General features: G+C 40.4%; 1 protein-coding gene across 1 annotated transcript in view; it reads right to left on the bottom strand.

The window, feature by feature from the left end:
• The window catches only part of ppox (protoporphyrinogen oxidase), a 57,029-nt gene extending 30,666 nt beyond the window's left edge, over nt 1-26,363 (bottom strand). The window contains exons 1-5 of the mRNA XM_078287367.1: nt 26,264-26,363; nt 24,545-24,633; nt 19,902-20,036; nt 14,184-14,299; nt 13,030-13,162 (exon numbers count right to left, since the gene is read on the bottom strand). Of these exons, the coding sequence (XP_078143493.1) occupies nt 13,030-13,162; nt 14,184-14,299; nt 19,902-20,036; nt 24,545-24,628 (468 nt within the window). The 5' untranslated portion in view covers nt 24,629-24,633; nt 26,264-26,363. The remainder of the gene's footprint in view (nt 1-13,029; nt 13,163-14,183; nt 14,300-19,901; nt 20,037-24,544; nt 24,634-26,263) is intronic.
• Between the last annotated feature and the right edge of the window lie 217 nt (nt 26,364-26,580).

Here is a 26,580-nt window from a genome sequence, read left to right as displayed (position 1 = left end):
TGCAACGACGTAATTTCCCCATGGGGATCAATACATTTCATTTTATCTTATCATAAATCATCTGATCTGGATTCTTTCATGTGAACGCGCTCATAGCTGGATAGGTAAATCCTGGGTTGACAGAGCCAGTTGAAAACCAGCTACGTGAGACCGGTTATCCAGGATTAGCCAGCTAAGGCAAAGATAGCCTATGTTGAACTCGCTTCGTGAGACAGGCCTCAGATGGAGTGTTCCTAAAGGAGGTAAAAGCAGGGCTGTCGCAATAACCGCAATATTGCAATACCGTGCTATAGACAAGCCAACTGCGGTGGATGGCAAGCAACCGTGCTATGTTCACGTTTTTTCTTTTTTTCATGAGGCTAGGCACTTCTTGTTTTACACTTCAATGCATGTGTATTGAATGTTAAATAAATTCATAATGAAAACACTAAGAGTGTATTCTTTCCCGCCAACAGTGTTGCCAACTTGGCGACTTTGTCACTAGATTTAGCGACTTTTCAGAACCCCCTGGCGACTTTATTTCTGAAAAGCGACTAGCGACAAATCTGGCGACTTTTTCTGACCATGGGGAACAATGTTAAAGTGTTGAATCCCAAAGCATTTGCCAATAAATTGGTACGGCTGATGCCGCTTTGCTCTACTTGCTCGTCATCCAGAGAGGTCTAATGATCACAGCGCTTCCCACACACAGCGTAGCCCCCCTTCCTCCGCTGCGAGCTCAAGAATGTCGACTACTTCTCTGCCACAACTGATATGTTGTCAAGTGTCAATATGACTCCTTATATGAGTCTAACGGTGCATTATCTGACCATGGACTGGGCTCTTAAATCACGTTGCCTCGAAACAGTGTTTATGCCCCAGAACCACACGTCCGACAATATTTCGGAAGCTCTCCGCCACGCATTTGATGAGTGGTGTCTGTATCACGATGAGTGACTGTATCACTACGGACAACGAGGCAAACATCATAGCAGCAGTAAACAAGTTGAACTGGCCGTGGCTGAACTGCTTTGGTCACAATTTACATTTGGCAGTGACAAACGCAATGGCAAGTGTTAAGGACTGCACAGCCCGAGCAATGGGCCTGTGCCACACCTTGGCCAGTACGTTCTCTCAGAGCTGGTTGAAGAGAAGAGATCTGGCGAAAGCACAAGTGGAGCTCCAAATCCCCCAGCATGGCCTCATACTGGTAAGCTACGAAAATTAGACTATTAGGTTTATTACAGGCAAGTTTATTAATGACCAAATTGCATAGAGTTCACACTCAATAAAATACTTGTCATTTAGGCTACATTAAAATTCATCAACATAGTCCTGCTAAAACATTTAATGACAGTTAAATTATTATTCGTTTCAATATATTTTTATTAAATGAAAAAATACATTTAAATCATCCCAGCAAGCCAGCAACAGAATATAGGCATATAGCTTACAGGCTGCAATGCAATATGGCTCCCCGCAGCAGGCTCAGCACCTCGGACAGCGCCGCGGCGCACTGTCCTGACCGTTATCGCATACACTGCATACCGTGCTGTTGAGCCACCCTAAATCACCGCAGGGGAAATTCCTTCACCGTGACGGCCCTAGGTAAAAGACTGTGCGTATGAGGCATATTCTCATTTTGATTGCATATTGGACTATATTATTGACTTTGAACAGAGATATAATCGGTTGAAAAACACAACTGAACCAAGGATATGTAGGCTAGCAGGAGGGACCCTAAAATTTTGAGATACCCCTACCGGAGGTAGAACAAAACACAACAATGTTTTCAGGTCTCCCCTAAATGAAACGGATTATTGTATAAAAATATTTTACTGCAAAAATGGTTAAATTGGTCCAGATTTTGATACACCCCACCAACAAAAAAAGTTGCAAAATAAAGCAAATCCGTATGGGACTGCTTCCACATAAACTCATGTAGATTCATATCAGAAGGTCAGAGATCTCTCAAACTTGCCATAATTGTAGTCGTAGATGTGTCTCCACAGACAAAATAAAGTAGATGTGAATAGCTTCATGTATGTTGGATATATAGATTCATAAACACAGAGTTAGTAGGCAAAGACAGAAAAAATGTGGTTTTATGACAAATGTATTCACACTTTTTAACATCTCTTCCATAATTTGTCAAAGAAAGACGACGGCTTGTGTGGATAGGTGTGATTGTACTGAATCTGGCAATACCACTTGTAGCATGCATCGTCAGTGAAAATCATCAAAAAATGCATGAGGTGTCCTAATCGGCTGTAGTCTGTGCCATTCATTATATGGGTTGGCAAGAAAAAAATGCAACATATTTAGAGGCATTGCTGCTGAAAATAAATATGAACACATTTATGGTATGGAATACATAGGCCTAATGCAATCATGGATCTGCAATTGAAGTAGTTTGAAACATCAGTGAGTACCTTTATTAAAATAATGATATCCACTTTTTTTTATTTTCGCCAAATGATAATCAAGGCAGAGAACAATGGAACAATTGTTCAGAGGCTCAGAGGCTTTACATGAGTAATACAAACTATGATCCCAGTAATTTTTTGCATTTATAGCTGTTGACTCACCATTATCATTGTGGCCTGCAGTAAGATGTCAAACATCACCATCACTTATCATTACTACAGTCTTCAGTGTCAATACAAGAAACATTTGGACAGTCAGAGAAATGACTGAGCAAAACTCAGTGCAAGTCAAGCCCACTGCAGCTCTCATCTTTGCAGTACAGGTGACTGATGTCTTGAACCTCCTTTGGTGCAGATTCTTTCTTGGACATTACAGGCTCCATAGACCCACCCTCTTGTACCCTAGCCTGCCTAGCCAAAAATCAGGAAAAAACGCCTAAAATGGCATACCCAAAATGAATCAGGAATAGCTCCTCCACTATAAGGCCTATATGCATGGTTCTGCATATAGAACCATGCATTTGATAGGTAAGAAGCTAGGGAATATGAATCCATTGTAAGTAAACCTATATCTATTACCATTCCAGAGTAAATGGAGGTGGAATAAAGGAAAAAAATATTTCCATCCTCGCCTAGTATATAATCTAAATTTCAAAGGCAATATCACCATTATAACCAAGATCCCATGGCTAATGGTGCAACTGAATGTGTTCTCCTACTCCTTGACTACAACTGTAACTGTAAATTTGATGAAAACACCATACAACAATTTATGATACAATTTATAAAGATATACTCAGGCACTCTCCATGCTTTAGCCATTTGGATATCCACCCAAAGTGTGCCAAATGGGGTTTCTGCCTGTTTACTGGGAATTTTACTTCAAAATACTATTTATTTCCATTACTGGAGGCTATCTGAACACAATACAACATATAAATTGCGCATTTTTGCCTCCAAATGGAGAATTTTAAATAGAAAAGCTAAAAAGAACTTTTAGCCATGTTACAAATAACAAGGAATATTGATCGAGTCTGTGCGTCATGTGCACTCGTGCGTAATGACGTTGAATCAGGAGATAGAGAATGGAAGGGTCTATCGTGACATGTGACACATAGGGCAAAAACATCGATTTTTGTCAGTGTGACTGTAAAACATAAGGTTTGACTGCTAAGTTTCCCTGGGGCTAGCGGGAGTTGTGTTGCTCGCATTGTGATGTGTTTGGTGGTGTTGGAAAGATGGGAATCTCTAGTTTCGTTTGATACGTTGTTGTAGAGTGAAGAGAAAATTATCCCAGCGTCTTTGAACGCAACTGGCCCTTGTATTTACACATCTTGTATTTTCACAACACTATCATTCAAACTCTTTCTAATCAGACACAGTTTGGACAAAATACATTTGGTTTACAGATTCTGAAAGCCCAAGTCCCCCTGTTTTCAAAACCGTATAACACTCATGTAATCAATAAAAAAAATAATCTACTTTTCTCAGCAACTTGTGTAAAGCATGAGAACATACTTTCTTGCCACGGGTAAGGCTTCCTCAATGCAACCTGATAATCCAAAAGTGGACATTTCCTTGAGGTCATCAAAATGGGTCCTCAGCTTTGAGAAAGCAGTGGCCAACTCTGTGTAGGCTGATGGTGGTGTCACAGCATGTGAGTGCATGGCATGCAGGTAAGCACTCACAAAAAGTTGCTCAGAGCTTTTTTGCAATGACGCATATAGGGATAAATCTGTCTTTCAGGCCATGGCCAGCGTGCATCAACACTGTTAAGGATACAAAAATTCCTTTGCTTGTATAGTGCACAAGCAAAACCAGCACATCAGTGTGAGTATGACCCTGAGAGGTGTATTGCATGCAACACCAATCTTGTGTCAGGCTCCTCCTGGTCACTATAAAAGGTCCATCATACTGCTCACCCTCGATTTGCTGACCATATTGACCTCCTCACCATCAGAGATGGGCAGTATTTAAATTACATGTATTTGAAATACGTATTTTAATTACTTTTGAGTATTTTGTAATTTGTATCTGACCCAGGTGAAAAAAACAAAATGTCATTTGTAGCACAACATTTTGGCATAGAATTTTTGTATTTAAAATACTTAAATTACTTTTTTAGAATATGTAAGACTAAATGAAATGGGGAGTTCCAATAGATTTCCATAAGTTTTGAGATGCAGCCCTGTTTTGACTGTTCCTGTGGACATGTATTACATGACCTGCTTAATACATGTGCCAGCTGGGAGTGACCACATGAGTCAAAATTAGTTGTACTCAAAAGCAACTAAAAAGAAATGGAAAGAGAGTAAACAGTAATTTGCTAACTGTTGATATCTAAGGAAAAGTAGTTGTACAACCTAAATTAGACAGCAAATAACACTATAACCACCTATATTAATAATAACATGATAGCAATGATCCAATGCACAGAGATGCCACTAAATCCATTCAGCAATTCCTTGACTACAACTGCACCAAAGTAGATAGCAATACAAGAAAGCACATAAATTCTACAAAGGTTTTAGTGAGGATAGGTCCAGGCAGCCTCTCCATTTTGGCCACACAAAGCGTGCCAAACAGGGTTTTTTTTTAACCTCTTGGAAGGGAATCTGGCTACAAAATACTACTGATTTCCACTACAATGCAGCCTTTGGCCATGATATTTACCTGTGCATCATCAGATTCCACCTTTGTGCACAGTATAAAATGAAAATCAATAAAAACTTAATTGCATCATTTTGTCTCCAAATGGAGTAGTTTTATCAGAATAATCCATACATCCATACATGAAAAGTAAAAATTAGATATATAAAATAAAAAAAAGATAAAAATGTATAATTGCCAATAAGAAAACACAAATAATATTGTAATAATAGTAGTATAGTATGATATATAGGCCTACTACACAATCAGCTGACTCAGGCTATTTACATGGTCAACCATTGCATGTTGTGGGGGGGTTTGGCAACTGAGAGGCCTTGTAAACAAAGGTTATGTTGAGCTGGTGAAACTTACAAATATGAAATGAAAATGAAATCGGTTTGGTAATCAAATTGCAACAAACAAACACAATTTACTTATTTGACCAAAACCAATGCTATGGCATTGTGGGCCAGCCCCATGTATGCAATGTAAACAATAGGTTTCGGCTTTGCCATGTGAGCAGTGAAGAAAATAACAAAATAAAATCTGAAATCTCACGTTGAGCTATAATCAAATGTGTGTGCATATATATGGGGAGGTGCACGTCTAGGCTACGCCATGCAGCCAAAGTTTTCAGGCTACGCCATAAAAGTAATAGAACCACTAACATAAAATAACGAAAAAGAAGTAAAGAAGTAAAATATCACATTCGGTAATGAAATGCCAACAAAACATACCCAGAACTACAAACAAACAATGTGCATGCGTCAGCTAGCTTGTCCTTTTACACAAACAGATGATAGGGTGGGGGGGCAGTCGACTTAAACAATAAGCGTTGTTGTAGCTTAGCTTTGCCATGTTGGTCAAACTAACAAAAATGTACTACAGGGTTGTTCAAAATACAAAAAAACAGAAGTACTTACTCATAAACTAGACGTATATTCATCAAAACAATATTCCTAGTCAGATTAATCATCTGTACTGGTAGAATCCTCGACATCCATCTCCTCCAATGACCTTTGTTTTCTGCCGTTTCTTCGACACTGTAAATGTGAAAAACACGCGAAACAATACAAAAGTCGAAAAAGGCAGCGTGTAATGGTAAAATCAAAAAACAGAGTGAGAATTCCTTGTGTTTACGCATAGGTCTAACTCTTCAATGCTGAGGTCTATGGTGATGCATGACATCTCGTTGGAAAGATCGCGAGGAGTGCAAAAAGATGGGACTGAGATTGAAATCTGTAGTACTACTAAACAGCCACTGGTTCATGATCTTTTTCCAGACACACTCACCAAGGTCATTAAATGTCTTAAAGGTTGAGTCATGAAGTCCCTGCCAGAAGAGCCATCACATCAATGATATATGCTGTTATTCCAGTTATGTTGGACATTTGTTGCGTCTCCTCAACTACAGATTCCCGTTTCTTGGCGAGGTTAGCTTTTGTTGTCTTCCTCATGCTCCCATCATCATAAACCAAAGATGGAGGGACGGCTGCAAGCTCATGAGACACAGTAAGTGGCAAGTGGTCAAGTTGCATCTGAAAAGGTTGCAAAAGCTTCCTTCAAGATGGTGCAAAACAAAATGCTGTGTTTATTGTGCAGCGCATGGCAAAATCTAGCGGAACAAAGAGCTTCGGGAGCCTGAAAACAGAAAACATTGTGCAACATTCACACACATGAAAACTTCCATTGGTGCACATGGATTCAGATGTGATCTTTCGAAGATTACTTGCTGTATCTAAGCAAAGACGGGTATCTGTGGAGACTGTGGCTGCAGTCGAATAGTCAAAAAAATACGTCCTAACTCCTATTCCTAACCACTTTTCCTTTACCTCATTGGAAAACGTCATGAGGCCAAGGAAAGCTGTGAAGGAGAATTCATAAAGGCTTAGGAAAAGACAACCGCGGTGCTAAAATAATCCGACTGCACTTTACACTAGGCTACGTAATTATGCGACAGCGGATGTTATTGACGTGGGTCTGCCGTGGTGACACAACAATGTTCCGATGATGGACTACTAAAAGCACATCTTAGATACTTCGCCCCGTGCGTTGTTATCATGTTGTTTCATGCAGGCTATATAAACGTGGACAACCCGGTGAAAAATATTGCTTCATCACCAAGCTTGGAATTTAAATAAAAAAGGAATATAGGCTACCAGTCACAAAAGTGAAACGAAATGGTTGTCACATTGAGAATGGTTGCTCACGCTCACCCTCCTGTCCACTCATATTTATCGACATGAATCCCAATTAGTATGATTGTATGAAAATAATTGTTAAATTCATGCAAGATAGGCATAACATGTTAGGCCTACAAATCTACTACTGTACATATCATCATTCTTAAGTTTCAAACGTTGAATTAAAAACATCATCTGGCTAAAAACGTCTCATATCCCTTTTTCTTGAAAGACAGACTTCTGTGTTATGGTTAATATGCTGATCATGATCTGATTATAAGCCTATGCATATAATAGCTTAAGAACCACCACACAACTCAGTAAACACCTTGAAATGTGATTGTCAAGTCAAAGTCGAGTCAAATTTATTTATAAAGCACATTTAAAAACAACTCACGTTGACCAAAGTGCTGTACAAACCAGAGCAGGCAGTAAAATCACAAAAAAGACTAAAAACAAAAACACCCACATAAGCGTCAATACACACAGCGCATGGGTACAAATCGACAAATCGATTTATTGGCATAGGCACATATCAAACCACATCAGGAGGATCCAAACGCTAAAGAATAAAAGTATGTTTTGAGCCTGGACTTGAAGGAATCAATGGAGGGGGCAGATCTGATAGAGAGGGGGATGCTATTCCACAGTCTAGGGGCTGCAACAGCAAAGGCGCGGTCACCCCTGAGCTTAAGTTTAGAACGCGGGACAGCCAGGAGCCCCAAGTCAGACGATCTGAGGGACCTGGAGGTGGAATAAGGGGTTAAGAGGTCTGTGATATAAGATGGAGCCTGCCCATTCAGGGCTTTAAAGACAAACAGGAGAACCTTGAAATCAATTCTGAACCGCACTGGAAGCCAGTGGAGAGAGGCCAGAATAGGGCTAATATGGTCTCTCTTCCGGGTACCCGTCAGGAGCCTGGCAGCGGCGTTCTGGACCAGTTGCAGGCGGGACAGGGACGACTGACTAATCCCAGTATACAGGGAATTGCAATAGTCTAAGCGGGAGGATACAAAGGCATGGATGACCTTTGAATGAGAGAAAAGACTTGATTTTGGCAATAGTGCGAAGCTGGAAGAAACTGGCTTTTACTACTGCATTGACCTGCTTGTCAAACTTAAAGGCGGAGTCAAATATCACACCAAGGTTTTTGACATAGGGTTTAACAAGAGTGGACAGGTTGCCTAGGCTGTTGACGATCAATTTGATGGAGTCAGGGGGGCCGAACAGGACAACTTCAGACTGTCCATGAGACTGTTTAGATTGCACCGGTCATTTGGTTTCAGGGGGAGATAGAGCTGTGTGTCATCTGCATAGCAATGGAAGGAAATGTTGTACTTTTGAATGATTTGACCAAGGGGAAGTATGTAAATAGAGAACAGAATGGGACCTAGGATGGAACCCTGTGGGACCCCGCAGGAGAGACTAGCTGGGGGAGAGGAAAAATTGCCTATGTTGACGGAGAAACTTCTATTGCTGAGGTAGGATGTGATCCAGGTCAAGGCAGTGCCACCAACACCAACCCCGTACTGGAGACAGTCAATTAAAATGTCATGATCCACTGTATCGAACGCTGCGCTGAGGTCAAGAAGAATCAGGACAGCACAGTCACCGGAGTTGATAGAGAGGAGCAGGTCATTGGACACTTTCAACAAGGTAGACTCTGTGCTATGGTAAGCCCTAAAACCTGAAATCTTTCCAAGATGTTGTTTTGGTGTAAGTAGGGCAGCAATTCACAGATAATGACCTTTTCAAGAACCTTTGACAGGAATGGAAGTTTAGAGATTGGTCTGAAGTTACTAGGCAAAGTGGGGTCTAAGTTGGGTTTTTTCAGGAGGGGCTGGACCACTGCGTGCTTGAAGCAGGTTGGAATGGTACCAGTGGCTGATACAGGCCTTTATTAAGGCAAGGGTTTCAGCATCTGTGACTGAAGTAAAATTAATTAATGATATTCCTAAAGGCTGGCAATACAACAACGCTCAGAATGAAGAAATAACTAATGCAAACTGAGCATAGGTTACGCTACAACATTAACTTCACTTTGATCATTTTACAACAGCAGCGTAACATTCATAGTTCGCCTATGGGTTTAACATATTGTTGAAAGTTCAAAACATATAAGCATATTAGCAAGTTATGGCATAAGATGGAAAATGCTTAATAAGCAACGGTAACTTGCATGATGATCTGCGTCCCTTGTCGGTCATGATCGTTTGTTTTCGTGAACGGCCGAATGGTGCTTCGCTTTAAATGTTGCTGCCGCAAGGAATTGTGGGACGGCATTATCTCCTTTCCTTTCGTAAAGGATGGTCCAGTCTATCCTATGCTAAAGGAGCTAAGTAAGGAAGCACTGAAGCACCTTTCCTTAGCATTTAGATAATTCGAACAGCTCTTATCATGGCTGCCACTTAGGTACTTTCGGGTCATTTCACTCAGTTAGGAACCTTCCTAAGCAAAGAAGACTATTCGACCGCAGCCTCTGATGTCTCATGAGCTTGCAGCAATCCCTCCATTTTGTTTTATGATGAAAGAGAAAGGGGTGGAGCAATTCCAAAGCAACAGGGTGTAAATGTAGAGAGTGACCGTTTGTGGCCAATTAGGGTGCTGGGCTAGGAATTGCCCCCATAGCGATTAAAAGCCTGTCCCTACTGCTCATTTCACTGTGAATAGCCCCTTTCAGAAGAGAAGAACAATAGAGGAGCCAGCAGGTATATCAATAGAGAAGTGCAATGAATGTGTTTTGCATTTTACAGGATTTAAGGAGGAACCAACACTAAACTTGGATGTTGATGGTAATTCTGTTCTGTTTTTTTAGTGGATACAGGAGCAACACTTTCATCTGTAAGTCCTACAGATGTGCCCTTACAGTCTTCAGATCAAGATGTGCTACCTGTAGGAATATCTGGAGTGCCACAGCACACTCCACTATCTGCTTCTGCAACAATAGCATCAACAATACATCCATTTACCACTAAGTATTCTTTGCTATTAACTTCAACATCTCCAATTAATTTGTTGGGTAGAGACTTACTACTTACTACTTACTTACTAAAATAAAATAAAGTATGCTATAAAGAAAAGACAAAAGGCCTATAACAAATGGGGAAAAACAGCAAAATGGAGGAAAATTAGGAACTCAGTCCAGAGACTCATACATGATGCAAAGAAAAAGTACTACAAAAATGGAATACAGGATCTAAAGAAAAAAAAAAAAAACAATGGTGGGATTTCATTAATAAGGGCCTGAGACAAGCTAAATCATCGGATGGGAAAATACGCATTGAAGGAGTTGAGGACAATAAAGTTGCCAGTACCCTGAACAGTTTATTTGCAGAAGCATGGACTAAAACTACACCCCTCTCTACTTTTCCTTTACCTCAACCCGCTGTACAGAACGATCTCTGCAACATAGGCCAAGTGAAACTGCCTCTGATTAGTCTCAGTACCTGAAAAGCAAGTGGGCCTGATGACATTTCAACCTGGGTGCTTAAACAGCATGCAGATATTAATGTTTGATGTCCATTTTAGTCTCTGTTCTGTATGTATTCTGCACAGTGTAATACATGCAGCGTTTATAGTTAAAAATGGCACATTTTATGGCATTTTTCATTATTATTATGACATCAAACATTAATATGGGTGCTCACTTATTGAATTTGACAATTAAATAGAAAATAATTGGTTTAAAACGAGATTTTAAAATAGGTAGAAATACTCTACCTATTTTAAAATCTCGCACTTTTATTTTGAAGGCTAAACAGCCAAACCGGAAGTCGTTTCTGGTAATTCAACCCATTGAGGCCGGTTGCGCGCAAATGTGACGTTTTTTGCAATCAACAGCTAGAGTGGTGATTTCAGCTAAATAATGGTGTAAATGTCGGTCTTTTCAAGTCACTTTGGGATCTTTTGTCTTATGCTGTAAGAGCTGCATGGAGCCATTTTATGGTTATTTTATGTTTTTTTTTTTTTTAACTCTGAAGACAGGTCTCCAGCAGCTTCAGTTGTTTTGGAGAACGCTGCAATGTACTTCTTCCGGGGATCTCCAGGACTGTTGTATGGACTAACAAACTTTACCCGATTTTCTACTGGCATGGGGGTGAGTAAATAATGACTGAATTTTCATTTTTGGGTGAACTATTCCTTTAACAAAGACCCAAGACAAGAATCCAAATATGGAGGACATCGCAATAACTTCTATCTCAATCATGGTTAACAAGACCAACTGCTACGTCTGTGGACTGATCCTTCACTCCACCACAGGTCTCCCTATGATGGCTTTACCGATCACTCCCTGTCATTTACTATCTATAGCTCACACCACCACCATCCCAATGGTCTCACTGAAAAACAAAATGGATTATTGTTTGTAAAAAAATTTCTCTGCCACCTCGTAGTCAGTATGATAAGAGGCCCCTTCCTATTGCTATCTCTCAGAGTTAGGTTAGTATACCTTGGTGCATTTCAGGAGGTGGTGCAAGTCCTTTTGTTGGAGAAATAGCTAATTGTACAGTTATTTGGAACAAAGACACTGATTATGAACATTATTACTGTGCCTACGACCGTATGCCAATGTATCAATATCACCCAGTTATCTATGGAGTCATGTCTGCTATGGACCAGATTACTGATCTATCTGTCCTAGTTGAAGAATTGGCCAATACTACCTCTGAAGAGATATCTGTAATAAACGTTGAATTAGCCTCCATTAGAATGATGACTCTTCAGAATAAAGCTGCGTTAGATTATTTATTGGCTAGTCAAGGTGGAACATGTGCTGTAATTAGTTCAGAGTGTTGTACATATATTCCAGACTACAGTAATGTCACAATACCTCATATCATTGATCATCTTAATGACATTTCCAAAAAAACTCCACTCACCAAAACCCTACTCAATTTTTGATTGGTTTTCAGATAAGTTTGGTGCTTTTGGTACAGAGTTATTTCATTATATTCTCTATGCTGTACTGATGTTTTTAGTAATGATTTACTGTTTGAAAACTGTAATCTTTTTTTGTTGCACTCAGACCTCTGCAACCCTCATGGTAAATATATATGGCCAATCTATTATCAAAGAGAATGACTCCACCCTTTTCACTTTTTATTGTCTCATTTTACTTTTATGAAAACTATACTTCCACATATTAGAATGAAAGTTTTAAGCTACAGGGAGGATGGTATCTTACTCTGTATAAATATGAATGTATTAAGTTGATCTATATGACCAAAAAGGGGGGAATGTGGAGGAATTGTAAATATAAGCTGTGCGCTGCTAGGCCTGCAGGTGTCACTACAGGCTGGTTGTATGTACGTTTCCACTACTTCCTCCGTTAGCTCCTCCCAGAGCAAAGTACATATACCAACTGGTACCAAGTGTCTGGGGAGGACCATTTCACTGCTAGAGTGATGACTTTCTTCCCGTGCACATAAATAAAAGAACAATCAACAGCAGTCAACTGAGCTTGCTAATTGAAGAAATTACACGACATAATGCAGCATCATGTCTATTCTGACCCATGTAACAGTGGTACTGCAAGTACTACAGCTGATGAGCAAAAACAATGTATTATGATTTACTCTATCTAGTTGGTGTTAATCTACTAAAATTGACTATTAAAATGAATGGTGTCATTGTTTATCAGTCTATTACAGGGATGTAACAATACAACGGTTTGTTTCGATACATGATACTGGGTTCACAGTTTGATATCACGATAATTTGAGAAAAATCTGAATGAAGACAATTATGACTCAGAAAATGTTATGAGACAATATTTACTCTCCTCCTCTCACCTCCTTCCCCAGCCTCCTGGAGATGAACGAGTGGACTGACTCGTCCTCCTTATCACCTTTCTTCACCAGCATCTCCATGGCAACACTCAGCAGGAGGGGACGAGAGAAGGGAGGGAGTGTCCGGAAAAGTCCACTGGAGAAAAAGAGAGAGAATAAGAGAGGGACAGACAGAGAGCGTGACTCTCAGAGATTACTATTAGCCAAATACTAAGGCTGGGGATCACACAGGAGAATTATTGGGCTGATAAACACCATATTTGGACATCCCAACAATCAGAAGGGAAAAAAACATTAGGGGGAAAAATTGGCCTTTTAGGCTAACTACCATTTCCTTTTTTTAATGGTGAAGCCTATTCTCCTCCAGGTCTATTGAAAAGTGTACAGAGAACGTTGACAGGGTATCTCAAGATAAGGCTTCGTTAAAATGATTTTTTTTGTTTTTTCTTTGCTTTTTTCAGTGCATATTAACTCACATTGTATAGGGCAAATTCAAGAGATTAGAGGTCCTGATGCCAGTGACATTTCAGGAGTCAGCAGGATAATCTCAGTTTTATTGTTAAGTGTAATTTACCCTGTCTTGTCTAAACATAGTCTAGTGTCCGCAGCCTAACGAGTGATTCAAGTAGAGTTGGTTATTTAGCTTTCGGCATCCTGTCCATCAACACAGAAGCATATTAGTTTACTGGTTATTTTCCACCAGCACTTAGGGTAACTTGTGTACAACAAATCACTGTTATACTTAGATTAGACTTGTTAGTTACAAAAACTACCAACAAGCCATCCTATGAAGAGAACCACTATATAATTGGATGACTACATAAAAATACAATCCATTTGACCACCACAATTTTCGGGTATAGTCCTATATGTTCCTATAGAGTTTGATTTGAAGAAGGAAGGAGAAGCTTTTTGGAACTTTCTGAAGCCATCACGAATGCACAGCACTTATATTTACAAACTTTTTATAGCCTCAAAATCCATATAACTAATGTAAAGTCATGTTTAGTCACATACTGGCAATCCTACTATTTTCCAAGTCAAACTAAAAAAAATTGTTCACTGTGTCCAAAATTTAGATGTCAAACATATTTAAGGTTGTGTCTTCGGCTTATATTTGGCCAGCTATTACTCAGTGTTGTCCAGTATCGTCTTACCTTATTCCTGAAGGCATCTTGTGAAGTTGTCCATTAACATACAAATATCTGTTCTTGGAAGCTACATGACTGTAGGTGATTGGTAGAACTTCACTCTCAAGACCCAGGTCATACACCTGGACAGAGACAGTCAAACAGAGATATTAGAGGATAGACAGCCAAGTTTTGAGTGGTAGGGACTGGTGGAGCAAGGAGGGCCGAATAGAAGGATCTTGGATTTGGAATCATTGGGCCTCATTCACAAAACTTTAACATTTTTCTTACTTTTGTTCTTAAGAAACATGTCTATGAAAAACCAATGTGGGATTCATGAAACATGCTCAGTCTCGATTTTTGCATATCCCAGGTGTATCTGATGATAAATGCCAATTGTTCCTACATTGTATGGCCGTGCCTGTTGATGCTGATTAGCATAGGTAGACGCCCTGGCTACCCCATAAAAGGCCTGCTGACTGAAGGGCCGTGCACAAATGGAAAGCACTATTGGAACGGTGGTGAATGGCAAAGAGACCCAAGAAGAAAAACTCAAACTCTGAAACAGAAATGTTGTCAGGAGTGAGAGAAAAAAAACTTTTTAAAAGTGTAAGCAGTGGAGTGACAGCAACCGAGAAAAAAAACATGGCAAGAAATTGCTGATGCTGTCAATGCTGCAGAAACACACACCTTGAATGAAATTAAAAAGAAACGGTTTAACTAACAGAATCTAAAAAGCTTAGGCCATTGTCTAACTCGAAATAGATGCAGTTTATTAGTTCCAGGTGGAGGGCAGGGTGCTGTCAAAAGGATTGGGGGAATAATATGGAGAGACTTTTGGCTATATAATAATACTGTTGGTTTTGACTGTAGCTGTTGACAGGAGCTTTCTTCCCGCAGTGTCCAAGCACCTCCATCCGCCTTCCAGCACAGTATGGTGTGCTCTGTGGCGGAGCGAGTGCGCATATAATTATATGATCGGTGCAGAGGGGTCTGAAGGTTTATCAGATGTGTCATTAGCCACGTGGTAAAGGCATAACCTCTATCAAGTAGAGACAAACTAGTTAGTCTTACGACTCTGGTTAATTTAAAGCTACACAAAGCGATTTTTTTCTGACCACTAGAGGGTGACAGAAACCGCAACACATTTGTAAACACACAGCAACGCTACTAGGCGACAGAAGCCCTTCAGGACAAACTGTGCATAAAGGCTAATGGCTAAAATAAACATACCTGAGAAGTGTCGCCGGGTAACAGTCTTGCTTTGCCATATTTTTCTCCCGGTGAAGGTTACATGTCCCACAATGACAAGTGAAGAGGTATGTAGCAAGTTTACTAGTTTAACAAGGTCACTCGCTTCATCGATTCCGCCATGACGAGAATTTTTTTTAAGGATTTGGAGGGGATAGAGCACTGCTTTCAAACAGCGAGGGAGGAGACGATCTACTGAATGGGCCGGGAGGAGCGTGTGTGGCTATTTGTTTACATTATAACGTCTCACGAAAATCTCCACATAGCACATGGTAGTTTCAGTATTAGTTATAGGGTCTGAAATCGCTTATTGCAGGTTTAATTGAATGTTTACGGAGTGGTACGGTTTGCAATTTAAATAGGGGAAATGCGTTTGGAGCGGGGTTTTTTTTTATATTCAACAATAACAACATATACAACATAACATTCAAAATAAAGAACATAAAACATACAACATACCATAAACAAACACCATAAAACAGGAACAAAAAATAATAATAAAATAAACTGATAATAATAATAATAATAAGACCCGCTACATTACAATAGAATAATAATAATAATAAGACCCGCTACATTACAATAGAAAAAGAAAAAATAATCATCATTCTGATAAACTTGGACTTAAACTAATCCATTTTCTATCATATTCTTTAACTGTTCCCTGCCTATTTGCAATGATACCTTCTAATATAAAGTAATGCTTTAAAAAAGAAAGAAAACTAGGCAGTGTCAAACTTTCTTTTCCTTTCAATTCAAAAATATTTCTTTTACCCAGTAATATAACAGTGTTTAAAATACCAGGACATACATTTCTTAAGTCACCAAGTATTATTGTTTGAGGGCACATGGTTAATACAACTGAATGTACCACTAACCATCCTTTTCTATATCCCAAATAAAAAGCATTTTTCTTGTTGGGAGTATTTTGTATAGAATTTTTAATTGAAAATATTGTGTCTTAGTATCTATAATAGAGTTATAAATCAAACTATACACCTGTCTCCAGGGTAACAGTAAAATTTGCCTGCCTTACATTTATATCATAAGCCTTCAAGAAAAAATTATACATATAAAAATGTATCTTTTTTCTTTTAAGCCAGAGATAATTTTTCACTGATGGTCTATACCAACAGTTTTCTTCCAGCATTTTTCACGTCTTTATTCCAGGCCAAAAGCTGAACAAATGGAAAAAGCTTATACTTAAATAGTGAATGAGTGTCACAGAGGGATCTTGAAGAGCTCCAATCTGAATTCCAATATGTTTTCTGTGACCACGATGCTTTTAAAGACAGATTTAGCGCCTCAAGATTGATTAACTTCACTCCTCCTTCATCCCAACAGTTATATAAATATTTCCTCTTAATTTTTTCAGGTTTGTTATTCCATATAAAATTAAAGACCACTTGATTATATTTTTTAAAGAATATTTTTGATGAGAGAGACATTAACAAATATGTAAACTGAGAGGCCATCATTGAGTCTGAGTCAAATTCAAATTCAACCGAATATGGCAAGCAAAACCACTTTTTTTTCCTTTTCCATTTTCCTTGAGGAATACTTGAGGAATTCTATGACTTCCTTAAAGCAGGGAGATTAAAGGGCCATGGTATGACAATATTCAAGTAGGCCTGTGGTAGAACAGGGACAGCTGTCCCAGCCATTACTTATAGATTAAATATTCCTTGCTAAGGTCTATACCACATGACATACATGGGTGATAGTAGATCTAGGTGTTGTCCCTAAGTTGGCATTGATTTGTCATAACATGTAACACTTTATCCTATAAGCCTAGACTGGGTATGTAAATTTTGTGGCACCTTACCAGCAGACTCGCACGTAGTACCACTAAGTCTATTATGTCCACAATTGAAAAAGACCAACTTTTTACACGGGCCAAATAATAGAAACATTCCAACGTAATGTCTATGAAATTGTCCTTGTTGATAATCTAACTGGAATCAAACAGCCATGGAGTGATCTCCTTATCCTTGAAGATTCTGCCGTTTATGCATAGTTTATCTACAACAAGTCTTACCATATCTTTCTTTTCACGATGCTGTTTCATTATAGGGATCAGCAGGGCCGGGCTGGGAAAATCATTCAGGCTGGGAAATATAGCGCGAAATATAGCCCCAGTCAGGCCACTTTTTAAGCGGGGGTCTGGGGGTCCCCCACCAGGAACATTTTAGTTACAAAGACTTCATTTCCTGCATTCTGGTGAATTTTAGTGCATGTGAATCACAAACTAATGAGCCAACAACTGCTTAGTACAATGTACTGTTATGAACCTCAAATAAAACCAAAAGGTACATATAAATTATGAGCTCACTGACTGAAATTTTCAACAAAACGCATGAATTGTCAAATAATATTGATCACATTAACTAGACTAGATATGCCAATTATGCCACCAATGTTTTTGAGGAAATTAGAAAGGGGAACAACCACTTTTATTATTGATTGTCCAGTTTCTTGGCAGCTTTAACACTGGGCTTTTGACAGGGGACGATGATGATGCATCGGTAACGTTAGCTACGTTAGCTAGCTAGCATGTTTATTTTTATCACTGACTAACCTGGTGGTCCCGTGCATGAAAACATTTTGTCGATTTTGCCGCATTTAGCGGCATCTCCTGCAAGGGCCTTTCTTCTTTTCTCTCTCTCCCTCTCTGCTCCACCCTTCCTCTTTTTTCCACCGTCCACCTTCAAGCACCAGTTATGCTTGAGTAGAGCTTGAGTAGAGCCAAAACAGAACAGCTTTTAGCCTTCCGTGCCTGGCTGGCTGCCTCGTTTCTATTGGCCACGTGGGCATTCGTCACAGCGCGCAGCGTTCACAACACTTCCAAACGAGGTGGGGGGGGAGAGGCAACCGCGCCCACTTAGGAGACAGGAAGTGTATTTCATACCATTGGCGCAGCTTGTGTATAGAGCATCTTTGCTATCGCGCCGCCGCAACTAGAAACACTGGCCTGGACAAAAAAAAATGTATTTATTTTTTTTAATCTGCGGGCCATTTAGCAGGCCAGGCCACCGGGAAAACTCCCGGTGCTCCCGATGGCCAGTCCGGGCCTGGGGATCAGTTTTCTCCTTGTTGCTACAATTTCTGTGGGGAATTGGTCATTCAATCCATATGACTTTCCTGCCAGGCGATTGCTGAAACTTTTAACGAGAGCTTTATCCTTAAAATGCTCAAACTTCGCCACCAGCAAACAGGGCTTTCCTTGACTTTCACGGCTGTGTTGAATTCTGTGCGCGCGGTCAAACTGGAATTTTCACAATCTCTGCATCCATCTGTAACTCCTTGCTGAAAAACTGCCTCAGTATTGTCTCCACATCCTCACCTGGAATTTCTGCTATTCCTGAGAAGACCAAATTCTCCCACATGGCGCTAGAGGTAAGCTCCTTCATCTGGCCGTTAACGGCTTTCATCTCCTTCACCATTGCCTCTAGAGCGGTGACCATGGTTTCCAGGGTATCAGTCTTCTTTTTGTAGTCATCTAGTGATGCCCATATGAACTCAGATTAGATAGTTTTAGTTCTTGCACATCTTGCCGCAACTCATCTAATATGTCCAGCTTTTGGAGCCTTGCTTCAATAGACGCCAGCAGGTGGTTTTTAACTTCTATAGGCGGATAACTGTCAGGCGAGCTTGGGTTAGCTAACCCTAACCCTAACCCGTTTATCGGAGGTAGTTTGACAGAGATTGGGCCTGCTGGACGTCTCAGTCGCCAGATCAGGATCAGCCATCGTAGGCGATCTGGTCTCCCGATCAGCCAATGTGGGCGATATTTGTTCCAGCTTAGTAATAAGTTGAAGTCGTAGTGTCCCACTTTAGTTTTCAAATCAAAATCATGAAAACATTTGAACTTTATATCAAGTTATTTGACGATGCATGCCAAACATTAAACGCCTCCACACCCCAGTGTTGTGTTACTCGCGCATGCTCAGACGCCCCCAGGAGACGGTGCTTTGATGCGCACAGGCTATTGCTCCTGTGATGTTTGGCAGGCCAGCAATAGCACAGAAGCCTCTTTTTATTTGAGTCTGCTATACCGCAGAATATTGGAATTTAACATACAGTTTTATGGTCCTCAAGGCCGCTCCAGTAACAGCAAATGCACGATAATGGGTCTTTTTTATCATAATTAATCACTTTAATCAATCAGCTAAACACATTTCCAATTGAATAGAATTCCCTATGAATTTGTTCATACAGGCCTAGCTTTGTTAATATGGTTATTATCAATAGGCTTACAAATGGACTGAAACACACTTTGTTGTTAATATGAGGTCTGTAATTACTTAAAATGACTTTGCATAAAGAATAAAACTTTGTAAGTAGAAACCTCCTCGGCATATCTTTCCTCACACATTTCCAAACACACATAGATTTTGATCACCATGACTCTGCTATAACCCACGGTTACTCTGGTATAACCCATCATTACTCCGCTGTTCTGGTATTATTCACCATGACTCTGGTATAACCCACCATATTCAGTGTGTTGCATCCTACTGCCCCAGCAGGTCGGATTGCTCGGGGTCCATGTTCAAACACTGCCCCATCTGACCTCCTGGTGGACCACAACCAACCTCCATACCGACCACTGGACTCCAATAGAATAACCTAGAGAGAAAAGGAGGGGGGGCAGACTCTAGCATTTCAATTAAGAATATATATACATGCATACATACATACATACATACACACAATATGTACAATATATACAATATTCTGTAGATGTATATATTTTATTTTAAATGTAATAATTTTTCTTCATTTTTATTTTCATATGTTGTATATTTCTCTTTACTCGTTTTGTTAGGGGCTGGGTAGCTCTCTGTTTTTGTACTTAAAAAAATAATATTTATTATTATTATTATTATTATTATTATTATTATTATTATTATTATTATTATTATTAATAATAATAATAATAATAATGATATTGTTCTATTTATAATCAATGCTAATCATATAATGACAGCATAATAAAATACATTTTTGTATTATTATTATTATTATTATTATTATTATTATTATTATTATTATTATTGCTTTTATTATTGTAATTGCTATTATTATTGTTATTATTGTTATAATAATTATGATACTCATAGGCCAGGCAACCTATTGTTTTCAACATTTCCCATACATAGGCTTATTTATATTAGCACACGCTGCCACAAAATCAAAACTTGGTCAATATGTAGAAACTGATCTAAAGCGATCTCTAGCGCTGCGCATTCCGTTATGTTCTCCACCACCAGAGAGTAATCTTGCTAATCATGCTACTCACCACACACACGCCATTCTTCCCCACCCGCTTCTGTGAGAAAGACCAGTAGACCTGTAGCTGTACTGTCTAAAATGGAGTGAACATGCACAGGCTAGCATAGCAGCCAGACCCTGGACAGAACCAGAGCCCTACACCAGAAAGCCTATTCTCTCTTCCGTGCAGCGCAAACAGCAGATGTGAAAGTTCAAAGTTCAAAGCTTTTTTTGTTCAACCTTTTTCTACGTGCGCAACGTTTATACATGAAGCCAGTGTCTTTCCTGTAGAGACTGAAGAATATGAGCCCGGACACGACACAAACCCATGTGGGTATTATGGCTGTCCACCGGGAGCTATCTCCGTACTGCTGATGAGTCGGACGTGAGGTCCAATGAGGTTAAGGTAGGGGTGGGAGATACCAAGTTTAGTGAGTCCTGTCACCATACAGCGGTAAAACACGTATTTTGAAAAGAAAAAACGTATTTAAAATAAATACAAAATACAACCATTTAAAGTTGTATGTCCCTCCCTTAAAGCCAAAATAAAAAGCATAAGTCCCTCCCCAGTGCTTAAAAAATTATTTGACGTGCCTCCCCCGTTTTGCACCACCCCCTCCCCTCTCATAAATAACGAACAGTCCCTAAGGCTGTAACAATTGAGCATACAGAATAGCAACAGCATTAGAAAAATAACATATGTTCAATTAAGTGAACATATATACGAAGCTGATGCTGGCCTCACGGCTGAACTCAGTAAGCTCACGGACAATGACCCTGAATCAATCAGGGGATGAGTCCATTACCCTTGGTTCTGAAGAGGACAAGGATGATGACGTCAAAACTTTTTTTCTGCCATCACAAGCTGCAAAGATTCTGGGGGTGAATGCAGCGGTGCCATCAAACCCAACCACTAGCGTGGACATGCATGATGTCTCCCAAAGAGCCACTGAAAAGCTTGGACTGGCCTAACATCCTCAAGGAGACCAACACATCTCGCTACGAGGGCCTAATGCTTGGCCAGACAGCTACTGCCGTGTTTCCCGAATGCCTGGAGGAGGATACCCGGTCATGGAGCAATCCATTCTCCGCTAAGAACCCCATCCAGGGAGGGTCTGCTTTGGGCTGGGCCAACATGGAAAGCAGTGGATTCTCTCAACTGCCACCTTTGGAACCCCTCCTGGAATCCCACCTCCACCCTATGCAGAAATCGACCATGACTTTGGTGGGCCCCATTCTGCCCCTCCAAAGCAGACTGCTTTCAGTCTTCTATGACTGAAAAAGGCTGTAAAGTGGTGGCCATGTCTGTTAGGGCCCTGAATGCATCCTCACTGCTTTTGGCCTACCAGGTTGAACTGGAGGAAGGCATGGCGACCTCACCCACACCAGTACTGTGGGAAGAACTGTGTGTGGTCACGGACCTCTGCTTGCGTGTCCCTAAAAAGGAGAAGACCCAGATCCTGGACGTGCCTGTGGTGGCTACTAAAACAAGCACAGATCCTGTACAGACCCACGGCATGTGTGTTCAGTTCAATTCAATTCAATTCAATGCACTGAAGCACTGCGACACATAATTCCACTGACGTTAGTTAAATACCACAAGGTGGGCTATTCATAGTATTCCTATGTCACATGGATTTCCTACCAAGATGGCGCTTTACAACACACACAGCTAATTGGCTGTGTTTGTCATTTGACTGTAATCATCTGTTAATTTATTACAATCACCTAACCCTCCTACCAAGATGGCTGTGTGGTGATGTAACAGAATACTATGAATATGTTACCTACCGTTAATGTTTGAAGGGCAGCAGAAGACGTGTTATCGGGTTATCGTTTACAAATACCGTTACTAACATAGGCGAGTTCAGCAAATGGTGGAATGTTAAGTTTCACTGTTGTTTTCACACCGGCAGACTCTGTGGATTGAGTTCAATGCTGCTGGTCTGCTGTCTGTGTATCTCCAAATGACAAACATGATGTGATGTGACATCAGGCGCATTAGAGATTGATTTAGATCAATTTCTCTACATTGACCAACTTTTGATTTTGCTTCTGTATGGGAAACACTGCATCTCTTCGCCACAGACGCCCTCTAGAGGCCATCTCACGAAGCGACATCTCACTAAAGCGTTACCTGACTGACTGACCACCTGACCTGAATTTGCCTCGCGATGCCCTCGGCTGCGCCGTGGGAAAAAGAGGGAAGGTGAATCACTTCAGTTGCATCTCCCCAGGAAAGTGCAACCCCCCGCCCCTCCAACACCATGACCGACGCACAGGCCATAGCCCCAACCACCAGTCTACCAGATCCCCAAACGTCAGCCCCAGCCCCAGGCCGCCGACCAGGGTCAGAGAAAACCACCGAAGCTCAAGGATGCGAGAGATAAGAAGCCATTTGTGCTCCATGCAGTGCAGTGAGGTCAACCTACACCTCCTCGCACGCAGGTGGTAAAGAAAAAGGCGCGCTACCTAGTGTGCTGTGCCAGGGCTGGAGAGGTTCTGTTCACAAGGGCATGTTCCTGGCCCTACAGGAGGCATGCAGAGGCCACGTTGGTGATCGTAGTTCACAGCCCCATGAAAAGGGGGAGAGTCAGACACACGGACAGCTTTGTGGAGCTCCAGTTGCGTCACACAAGCACACCCCAGTGTTCAAGCAAACACCAGTGTTCAAGCACACACTAGTGCCCCCCTCTCAATAGAAACATGAATAAAAAAATATTAAAAATAATATGAATAGCTGTCTTGTACAGCTGAATGTAAGGAATATGAAGAAAGAACAATTTTAAAGCTAGGACAAATGGTTCAAGAGTTATTGACGGATATGTTAAGATATCCATAGTGCCACCATCTGGCCAACATGGGTGGCTGACATTGCCTGAGTAGTGGGTCACCATAGGTGTCATGTTACACTTAATTTTCTAGGGTTGTGCACCACCTATTGGCCATTTTCTAGTACAGCAAAGAAGGTTAATTGTCATTAAGTAAGGTCACTTTAAGAGATAGCCTCTTCCTTGTTTCTCATTGCTTGAGTTTCAACCTTGACTCAGGTCATAGTTTGTTTCGCCATTTTATCAGTATCATACATGGTGTAAACCGCTGTAAAGCATTGTTTATATCTGTCTGCTAAATCTACCATCTGCTCATGTAAACCCTAACCCTTTGCTTATGAGTTGTATTATTCATATTATTTAGCTACGTATGTATGTATATTTAGTGACATTTTGTAATGCTGTGTAACATAAGCAGCTCATCATTGTTTCTTCATGTCATTTTGCTAGCTCAGTTGTTAGCACTGTTGTGTAGCCTGCAGTTCATGTATAGCATAAAAGCAAGTCATGTTCATAGCAGTCTATTTACATCATTTACAATATTTACATTTTATATAGTCTTTAAGCAGCACTATACTGTAACCTTGTCCTGTATAGTGTATTATTTATTTACATGCATAAGTCTAAAGTCTTATTTGTGTTTTGTCATTTTATACTGAACAAAAATATAAACGCGACACTTTTGTTTTTGCTCCCATTTTTCATGAGTTGAAATAAAAGATCTAAGACATTTTCTATGCACACAAAAGGCTTATTTCTGTCAAATTTTGTTCACAAATTTGTTCAAATCCGTGTTAGTGAGCACTTCTCCTTTGCCAAGATAATCCATCCACCTGACAGGTGTGGCATATCAAGATGCTGATTAAACAGCATGATTATTGCACAGGTGTGCCTTGGGCTGGTCACAATAAAAGGCCACTCTAATGAGAAGAATAATCCAAATAAAAACAATAGGGTTCCAACACCTGCAGTACCTGGACTAACAAGTGGTGTGTGTGTATGTGTGTGTGTGTGTGTGTGTGTGTGTGTTACCTTGGTAACCTGGGAGCTCTTTGAGAGGTAATAAGATGCTGCCAGACCCCCAATCCCTCCTCCTAGAACCGCTACTGTCTTCATTCACTCTGTGCATACAAACACAGACACACACACACACATACAGACACACAAAGCAAATACTGCTTTAATAGAGCATAATGAAAGATAAGAATATAGTAGAGGATAGAATATGTAGCTGCTGTGATGTGTCAGGGTGGGTCTGCTGTGTGAGGCCTGCTGATAATGATAAGGGACAACAGTTTGTTTATCACACTGTCTCGTTGTAGCAACCTGCAGCAGAGAAAGCCAACTCTCTGCTTTCAGTGGGCTTCTGCACTTTGCTTTCATCCAGCCCCATTAATTTCTTGTTTTCATTTTCACTCGTATTTGCTTATTAGACGCCTGACCAACCAAATTAAAGTGGTGAATATGATTGACTGACATATAATGTTGGACCAGGCAGTACTGGCCCCGTCAACCGTTCCACTGAAAGGCTTTAGTTTTGTCAACAAACTAGAGCTGCATAATAACCACACAAAAAACATTTTTTTGCAATTTATTTATTGCAATGATGTTTCTTAATACTCTTTGTAATATGAATTGTATTGCATGCCATTCACATTGCTTTTTCTAAGCAATTTCTTCTCTAGAGTTTAAAAACGTTTTAAAAATTGTTGGTGGGTTGGCAGGTGGGGGATGTGATGCCAATGCTTAGGATTTGCTCATTTTGAATAAAATTCATGTTGTATTCTACTTGTAATTTCATTTCTTGGCCGGGGATTCTGCACGTCAACGACGTCAAAGCATAATCGCTCCCCACCTCTTCCTCCTTAACCTTCGGGCGCGCCCCGCTCCCCTTCATCTTGTCCAACTCACGGCAGCTAGGCAACCCCAACTCGACAAGCCAGCTAGCCGCCAAACTCAAGCTAATGGCTAACGCAGGGTGACGAATAGCCCGTCAAGTTTTTCTTCTGACACCAAATGTAGCGTCCCGTCAAGGCCCAATACGTTGAATAATCAGGAGAAATGATTATCTTGCAATTCAGTGCATTTATTTGGCTATACTTTGGTTACTGTCGGCCGCAACCACGCCGTACAAAAGCTCTCCCAGACAACCTAGCTTTTTCCAGCTGCAGAGAGACGGAACAACAACAAGACCCCAAAACCTACTTCCTTGACCCGCCTCCCCCTGCCTCTAACCAACAACAGGTATACTCAACACCCTAACACAGGTGATTGGCAGACAGCAGGTGAGAGGTACAAACTCGCTAATAAACATCTCCCATAACTGGCATAACTGACAGTAAACATAATCACATATTTAAACAGGGTTGCTACAGTACGTTATGTGTTCACCTGTATTGCAAGGAAGGCACATAACCAGTTATGCACATTTAGGCTACTGATTAGCAACATTACATTTTTGAATGGTGTATGGCTTAACATTCTCTCCGTACAGGAGAGAACGGGTAGACTGTAGTTTTAAGGCAGAGATGCTCTGATAAAGTGTCAGCGGTTCGGCAATCTTCACAGCCAGCTGAAGAGACCTACCTACTATACAGGCTACTTTCAGTTTAGGCTACATATAAAATCGTCATAGTCTGTGTTCCGACAGACTATGAAGATAAATAACATGGGGAACGTTACGCACATCGATACCAAAATAGCCTTTAACAGTTTTAAACGGGAAGGAATGCAGAAACTGTCAGCTGTTACCTTTCTAGATGAATCAACTCTGGAGACTGGACGACCACCTTCTTCGAGCGCCTGTGTAGTTTGTTGTACAACTTCCTCTCTCTCTCTTCTTGCGGCATCTTCTTCTTCTTCTTCTTCTTCTTCTTCTTCTTCTTGTTTTTTAAGGGCAGCTGGCAACCAGCATCATAAGTGCATTACCGCCACCTTCTGCTTCGGAGTGTGGACTAAAGACTTTGACAAATAAAATCAAAGAAAATTCTGCAACACGTGCGACTTGATAAATTCATTATTGTTTTCATTGTAAAATCCTGAATTATATTTCTGAATCCTTATTTGTT

This window comes from Centroberyx gerrardi, chromosome 12 (assembly GCF_048128805.1).
Source record: "Centroberyx gerrardi isolate f3 chromosome 12, fCenGer3.hap1.cur.20231027, whole genome shotgun sequence".
In the NCBI taxonomy this organism is placed as follows: Eukaryota; Metazoa; Chordata; class Actinopteri; order Beryciformes; family Berycidae; genus Centroberyx; species Centroberyx gerrardi.
Note: the sequence above shows the minus strand (reverse complement) of the source record. Positions and strands in the feature narration are given on the sequence as shown.